The sequence below is a fragment of the Triticum urartu genome, chromosome 3A (assembly GCF_056163025.1).
Source record: "Triticum urartu cultivar PI428250 chromosome 3A, HENAU_Tu73, whole genome shotgun sequence".
NCBI classification, from domain to species: Eukaryota; Viridiplantae; Streptophyta; class Magnoliopsida; order Poales; family Poaceae; genus Triticum; species Triticum urartu.
Genome location: NC_141875.1, coordinates 550,308,214 through 550,316,812, shown reverse-complemented (window position 1 = coordinate 550,316,812; position 8,599 = coordinate 550,308,214). Strand labels below are relative to the sequence as shown.

The 8,599-nt window shown below is 43.4% G+C and overlaps 1 protein-coding gene across 1 annotated transcript; it reads right to left on the bottom strand.

Annotated features, from left to right (window-relative positions):
- Positions 1-620: 620 nt before the first annotated feature.
- On the bottom strand, positions 621-2,028 carry LOC147980480 (uncharacterized). Its single transcript, XM_087515625.1, has 2 exons — positions 1,616-2,028; positions 621-1,014 (listed from the first exon to the last, which is right to left on the bottom strand). Exons 1-2 carry the CDS (start codon positions 2,026-2,028, stop codon positions 621-623), a joined length of 807 nt encoding a protein of 268 aa, XP_087371751.1.
- Between the last annotated feature and the right edge of the window lie 6,571 nt (positions 2,029-8,599).

Here is an 8,599-nt window from a genome sequence, read left to right as displayed (position 1 = left end):
AGCTAGCACCGTTTTATATAGCGGGCTGAGCTTTCCCTCTCAAGTTCCTTTCTAAAGCGGGCAGCACATTGCCTAACCGTCTCCGTCCCTGCCCTGTGGGGCCTACTTGCTACCTGTTATCACAATCTGACGGGCCTCTGCATCCTGGCCCAATAAATGATTGGGTTACTAGTCATATGCAGGCCGTTGAATTGTGAACTTTAAGCGGCAAGTAGGCGGGCTTTTTTGTCATATTTCATTTTTTGCATTTGTCACCATTATTTCCATTGCAGCCAGTCCATCATGCTGCATTTTGCACTACTAGGAAAAAGGCTGTAGATGGAATGGACACTAATGGCGCACCTGTCATGTGGTGCGCCACTACTATATAGCAGTAGCATCACATCACAACCATAAGTGTTCTGCACCAGCATCATAACAATCACATAACTACATAACAAAAGCAAACTTGTTCATCATTACAAAAGCAAACTTGTTCAACATAACAAAAGAAAACTTGTTCATCATTACAAAAGCAAAGTTGTTCAACATAACAAAAGCAAACTTGTTCAACCACATAACTACAAACTGAGACACATAATACAACAAACAACTCAATATCCCCAGTAGTAGGGGTCATCCTAATGATCCTCCGCCTCTTGCCATTGCTCCAAACCTTCTTTGACGGTTTCGATTTTCTTCCATGCCTCGTAGGTGACGTATGCATCTTTCGCTGCGTACTCGATGAGGTTGTTTGGCAGTGGGCTGTCCCCCCATCGTTTGTGGTCCAATTTCTTGTTCATCTTCCCCTTCATTTCCTTGTAGGATGGGTGGATGAGGCTGGCTGCAAACTCAGCCAAAGACTGCCACTTCTTTCCATTGTTTGGAACTCTCCATTTGCGCTGCATGTCGACGTACTTGTCGGGGTTGATCTCCAAACCAGACAACTTCAGCTTCTCCTTGTCACCTCCAATGGAGAAGCCAACAAAGGTGTACCGCTTCTTCTCCTGCAGGAGCGGGCGGAGTTCCTTGGGCCTGCATCAAATTAATCTGGTGCATCAAATTCATCTACTTCAAAAACTTCAGAAACTACTAATTAGATAGAAACTTCAGAACTAGTATTGCATCTACTTCAGAACTTCAGAACTAGTATTGCATCTACTTCAGAACTTCAGAACTATTGCATCTACTTCAGAAACTTCAGAAACTACTAATTAGACAGAAACTTCAGAGCTTCAGAACTAGTATTGCATCTACTTCAGAACTTCAGAACTATTGCATCTACTTCAGAAACTTCAGAAACTACTAATTAGACAGAAACTTCAGAACTAATATTGCATCTACTTCAGAACTTCAGAACTATTGCATCTACTTCAGAAACTTCAGAAACTACTAATTAGACAGAAACTTCAGAACTTCAGAACTAGTATTGCATCTACTTCAGAACTTCAGAACTATTGCATCTACTTCAGAAACTTCAGAAACTACTAATTAGACAGAAACTTCAGAACTTCAGAACTAGTATTGCATCTACTTCAGAACTTCAGAACTATTGCATCTACTTCAGAAACTTCAGAAACTACTAATTAGATAGAAACTTCAGAACTTCAGAAACTTCAGAACTGGATGTTTTTACCATTTGGTTGCCGCGGTGATGTGGTATACCAGGACGAGATCCTCCACGCATAACTGCAGAACTGCAGCCATTTGCGGAGGTTCGTCTTCCCTGGTATACTCGACATCAACGTCGATCGGCCGAGAAACCATGCCGCCGAGCCTCCTCCTCATGTCGCGGATCCTCTTGTCAGCTTCGTCTGGATTGCTGGTGTATACGACATCCAGCTTCTCCTTCAGGTGGATATCAACCATGAGCGGCACGGTGTAGTCCTGCTTCTGCCCAGGGACCGGAACATCATCGTCGACCACCAACGGCTCCTTGCCAGACGCCTCACCACGGTGATGCTTGGCAGACGGAGGGAAGTTGCTCCACGATGCCTCCGCCATTCTCTTGGCAGACGGATGGGAGTTGCTCCATGATTCCTCCGTCATTGCCCTCCTGGCCAGCGATGGTGGAGGCAGAGGGGAGTTGCTTGATGGTGGAGGCAGAGGGAGGCAGAGGGAGGAAGATGGAGCGGCAATGGAATAGGAGGGGAGTTACCTGCGTCGTGGTCATGGGGAGTTGCCACTGGAGGGGAGACGTGGGGAGTTGCCAGTGGAGGGGAGACGTGGGGAGTTGCCTCGAAAACTCAAATGTCCTGCCCTTTGGCCCTCGAAAACTCTGGAGGGGAGACGTGGGCCCTTTGGTTTCTCTTGTTTCTGAAACAAAATAAAAAAATAATAGCCATATTTTGCTCTAAAATTAATGATCACTGCAACCATATTAGGAGATCAAAAATGGCACCAAAACAGTCACTGCAGCCATCCAAAATGGCACCAAAACAGCACCAAAACAACATCAGCCAAAACAACATCCAGTGGCGCACCAGTAGTGCACCATTAGAAGGCAAAATCGGTGCGCCACTAGCATGCCTTTTCCTAGTAGTGTTGGCAAGAACAAGCTAGAGTTGTACACACCCTGATTTAATGCTGAATTTTCCAAGTTTTTGTATTTTTTTGAATTTTTTTGAATTTATAATGCCCTCTAGACTGACTGCTGAAAACATCGGTCTATGCCTCAAGGGGGCATTGTAAAATTAATTTTTTTCAAAATTTTCTTTCATAGACATGTTTGGCACATGTGGGTCACCATGTACAAGAAAATTTGGGTGATTTGGAGGTGGTGGAAAAATTCACCTTTTTTCAAAAACTGGCTTAAGTGTCCCTCCGGAATGCGGGCATTTTTTCGACCACCTCTAAATCACCTCAATTTTTGCACAGATGATCTCTTCCACAAACAAAACTAGGTTTCCAAGTTTTTGTATTTTTTTGAATTTTTTTGAATTTATAATGCCCTCTAGACTGACTGCTGAAAACATCGGTCTATGCCTCAAGGGGGCATTGTAAAATTAGTTTTTTCAAAATTTTCTTTCATAGACATGTTTGGCACATGTGGTTCACCATGTACAAGAAAATTTGGGTGATTTGGAGGTGGTGGAAAAATTCACCTTTTTTCAAAAACTGGCTTAAGTAGACCAAATGGTCCCTCCGGAATGCGGGCATTTTTCGACCACCTCCAAATCACCTCAATTTTGGCACAGATGATCTCTTCCACAAACAAAACTAGGTTTCCAAGTTTTTTTTATTTTTTTGAATTTTTTTGAATTTATAATGCCCTCTAGACTGACTGCTGAAAACATCGGTCTATGCCTCAAGGGGGCATTGTAAAATAAAGTTTTTCAAAAAATTTCTTTCATAGACATGTTTGGCACATGTGGGTCACCATGTACAAGAAAATTTGGGTGATTTGGAGGTGGTGGAAAAATTCACCTTTTTTTCAAAATCTAGCTTAAGTTAGACAAAATGGTCCCTCCGGAATGCCGGCATTTTTTCGACCACCTCCAAATCACCTCAATTTTGGCACACATGATCTCTTCCACAAACAAAACTAGGTTTCCAAGTTTTTGTATTTTTTGGATTTTTTTTGAATTTATAATGCCCTCTAGACTGACTGCTGAAAACATCGGTCTATGCCTCAAGGGGGCATTGTAAAATAATTTTTTTCAAAATTTCTTTCATAGACATGTTTGGCACATGTGGGTCACCATGTACAAGATAATTTGGGACCTGCATGCAAGAGTCGGGGACCTGCATGCAAGAGTCGGGGACCTGCATGTGAATAGTGATTCATCAAGGCCTTGACAGCTACTAGCACAGCGGCTGCCGCCCGATTTGCATGCAGCGAAGATGAACGTGCATGGAGGTTTCTCAAAGATTTCCAAGCACACCCAGTGGGCCCCGCTTATTTAAAAAATACGTCAGTCATTATTGCTCTGTAAATGAAGAATATGCATGACAACCATAGTAAGGGTGAAGAATCATATTCATCCTACAATGAGGACCAACGCTTGCTAAAATCACCTCGATGAAGGTATTTAAGCAGGTAAAGGAGCTGTTCGAGGGGCGAGGTGGGACTATTTTTAGTTAGACGAGAACAACGCGCGAGATCGTACGCGACGTGGGCCGTCCGCAGCTGCAACCTCGGATGGGCCGGTGTTTGGGTCGACGTAGGAAAATGGCCTGCCATGCATGCATGGCGTCGGTAGTCTCGCCTAAATGATGGACACACATCGAGCCAGCCATGCAGACCGTGGGATCGCGCGGGACATCCGTCTGGCGACCGTGTGTGCATGCAAAAATACATCACAATAATTATTCTACTCGACAATAACAAGTGCTCCATGCTAGCCCTTATTCATGTTCGAAATACATCATCATTCTTAAAGTTGGACATCAAATGATACACACAGAAAATGGAAACGAAAGATGTCGAACTAATACAGTAACATGGCAGTACAACCGCACTTCACTAAATTACTGTCACGATGAAATAGAATGTAAAGACCACGTCACACAAAGCTGAATGGCACACGACGTTCTCTGGCTCATCGTCGGTTCATGTTGTATGTAGATATCACAGTTCAGCCTCGAGATCCTACACAAAAGAATACAAGAAATCACATGGACATCAATTATGAGTAAAACACATGCAAAAAATAAATATGAACATATTTCGTACCTCTAGCAATTTAGCGCATTTACGTCGATTGTGACCTGGTTTCTTGCAATAGCCACAGATATTCTGTGATCTTGACTTCTTTGTCTTTGCCTGCAGCCTTTTCTTCGGTGCACCTCGTCCTGGCACATGCACGGGATCCAAAACCTTATCAACTTTCTCCGATTGCGGCATCAACGGGCCAAACCTAATGCTGTTATGCTGAGCATTAGTTGACTCCTTGCTGTCAGCTTGTTCAAAACTTGATTGCTTGCCATGATGTTGTGCTTGGCATGCCTTGAAACTTGCGGCGTGACTACAATTCTGCAACTCACAGTACCTCTGCAGGCTTACCGAATAGTCATACATCTGGTTTTTTCTGGTAGGTGCCTATGCACATTTTGCATTCATAGTCCACCTAGTGGGAACGCAACAACCGGGAAGAATTGTTTGTTTTAAAATCCCCAATATGTAAAAAATGTGGGAACATGATGTGCCTGCGCATTCTAGCTTATGGCAAGAACAACTCACCCTGTGCAAAAGACCTCCTTGCTCTTCAATGCGCACTCCAAACTTTTTATCCATTCTTTCCTGCTTGGACACAACATAAGTGGAATCTTCTGATCCATCTAGTATCTCTCTGATCTGACATTTGCTGACAGCATCTATGCTCCATAAGACCATCTTAAAGACACTAGGTGTGAAAACTGTTGCGGCGTGTTTCTCAAGCGGCGAAGCATTTTCCTCTATAAATGGAACGGACTGCAAGGCTTCGACGTCATGGAGAGCTTCGTTAATCCGTCGCGACGCAAGGCAACACTCATAGTGCTCTAGCATATCAAACAACGACATCTTACCCTCAAGATGCGTATGTAGCACAGAGTTCAAGCTCTCACTCCTCTGATTGCTTCTCAATCCTAGGAAACAACGCCCCTCAAGATATGGAGCACACAACAACTTTCTCATCTGATACATCTGATGCAGCCAAGACTCCTCACTGGTTACTTTATTCCATTGTAAGAATTGTATCCATTTTATCTCATGCTCTTCAATGGAAGAAGTATCATAAATGAAACATCTGAATTCCTCCTTTACGTCGTCATCATGCAGATGGCGTACAATGTTCTGCTAAATGTGCCATATACATAGTCTATGGTTTGAGTCTGGCCAGACCACCCTTATTGCTCTCTGCATTGCAAGGTCCCCATCTGTGATCACAGATATCGGATGCTTCTGTGCCATGCAATCAAAAAAGGTCCGCAACATCCACTCGTATGCCTGGCTTGTTTCATGAGAAATTATACCACAACCAAAAATAAAAGTGCTGCGGTGGTGATTCAACCCGACAAACGACACGAATGGGAGATTGTATTTGTTGGTTCTGTATGTGCTATCGAAAACAATGACGTCTCCGGAAGCCTCGTAGTCAAGCCGCGACTGACTATCAGCCCAGAACAGTCCCTTCAGATGGCCATGCTCGTCTACCAAGTACTTGAAGAAAAAATCCACATCTCGCTCTCGCCTCGCCATCATGTGCATGATCACCGTATTAGCATCACCGGCACTGATTGTCTCCTGCTTATTAGCATGGCAGAAATTATAAACGTCCCTCTTTATGCATCCAACCTTATCAAATCCACCGTATTAAAAGCACAAAATATCCATAATACGGTATTTGCAGATCCCACATTTTTTCATGTCCGCTTTCTGCTCGTCGCTAATTCGTCTGTGCGAATGCAGCAGACAAGAAAGATCCCGTGGGGCTAGAGGATGGCTGTGCTCATCGATGAAATCCTTGACAAACCACCGACCGGTTTCCTCCTGTCTCGTAATGACCAATTTAGCATTACACCCAACATGAGTTAAACTTCGTGGCCTCCTCTTTCTATCTTCCATCTTTCTTTTCATGTGCTTCTCTTCGCGAAACCCTTGACGACTACACACAATTTTCCTTAAAATTATGTATTTGTTGGATCCATCCCACTCAACGTAGCTTTTCCTCACACTAAAACATTTTTCAAGAGCATATTTGTTGTAGAATTCATAGCCTTCAGCCTCACTATCAAACATCTTGCTGACAACATTTAGATACTCGAACATACTCTCATCACTTGCATACGCCATGTCTTCCTGCATATGACATGTGAGGGAAACCAATCATCAACATCTTTCTGTTTATCAATGTTGCAGGTGTAAAATAGCTCATAGGCAAAGACAAGTGCATGGAAAAGACTTTGCTCGTTTGACATGTGAGGGAAACCAATCATCAACGTCCAACAAGTAGTATCTCATCTTCCTTTAAACAATATTTCATGCACTATGCAAACCTAAAGTGATGATGACTTTAATAAACTAAATTAAGTGAACTATGGAACCAATATCTCATCTTCCTTTAGTATATCTCATCTCAAACGTCAAGTAAGTCACTTTTTTCTGCGGTACCAAAGGAAGTAAGCAATGCCCTCAACATCTTACTTAAACAAACATGATGCGATTAGCTCAAGAGAAACTATGCCACGATGAAGCTTTCCATTCGTTGTTCTAGTCCGTACCCGGATCTTGTGGGGTTGACGTTGTACTGCATGCACGGTGGAGGGGCGCAACGGACAAGAGAACGAGCAGAACGCCAAGCTGAATTCATACCTTAAGGATGGTACGAGCGAAGAGATGGGATCGCCCGCCGCGGTCGCCGCCGATTCAGCCAGCGCAGATCCGGCCTTCTTCTTCTTCGGTGACGGCGTGGGGGGCTGGGGTTGGTTGGGTGGAGGACGAGGACGATGAATTTATTCCTCTCGCCGGGCAGGTCGAGGACGGAGAAGGTCAGGAGCGGCGAGCGGCGACGAATAGATCGGAGGAGGATTCTGAACTGGATCGAGTAGACATGGATCTGGTCCTCAGGTGATCGGTTCAAGAAAAGATATTTCCCCCTGGACCATTATGCCCTTATCACAATTAACATATTAAATTTAATCAATTAAAATTCCCCCCAAGATCTGACGGCTAATAAAAATCAGACATGATCAGACATGTAAGTACAGCTAAGTACTCCGAGTACTAACCCAATCACCGTAAAACAGCTCATAATATAATGATGAGGCTGAGCCTTAAAAGACAGGCTAACGTAAATATAAAATGTTGGGCTATAATGATGAGGCTGAGCCTTAAAAGACAGGCTAACGTAAATATAAAATGTTGGGCCGGTGCCAAATGACTTGAGACTGACAACTATATCAAACAATTATACTCATGTATATACACAACTAAATGGAAAGGAATAACGCCACCGGTAGTTTTTAAGGATGTATATTTGTGTGTTGTGTATGACAGTCGGAAGTGTGGAATTCGAAAGGAGGGGTTATATTACTTAAGGATGAAAAAGGGCCCTCTACGAATAGAAAGATATACTAAGGAACTTCAAGTAATATAATCATATATCATGGAACTTCCTATATAAACTTTAGAACAAAGAAATCAACATGGGCCTTGGATTCCTATTAAGTCTTGACCCATGCAACTAGGGTTCCCCCTCGAGAGCCACCTCTACCTCCTCTTACCTTGCCAACATTGGGGATGGCCACCCTACCTCTCCCCGTCCAGACTCTTGTGGTTGAGAATTGCATTCATTGTGATATCTCAAGGAGAATAGGGTGAGCCTTCATCGTGTTCATGTGCCTTCGTAGTAACTGTAAAACATTGATGGAAGCGTTGAACCCTTTGCTCGGGCCGCGGTTGTATATATATGTTGTATGCCGTGGCTTACAACAACCGATCGTGAGGAGATCGATCGGGATTGTTACAGGAGGTTGGAAGAGATAAAACAGAAGAAGAGATAGAAAGAGATACAAAGTTAGACAGCTTTCCTATCTCTATACAATATCTTTCGTCCAAAAGAAACTGACATAATATTTCTTTCGTCCAAAAGAATCATGGGCATGGCCCCATACATCACTGAAAATAAGCTCTAAAGGA

Excerpts from the sequence above, each read along its gene's own strand:
- LOC147980480 (XM_087515625.1), bottom strand. The coding sequence starts at position 2,028 with ATGACGGAGGAATCATGGAGCAACTCCCATCCGTCTGCCAAGAGAATG. Across the intron at positions 1,015-1,615 it reads ATCACCGCGGCAACCAAATG|GCCCAAGGAACTCCGCCCGC; the intron begins GTAAAAACATCC and ends AATTTGATGCAG.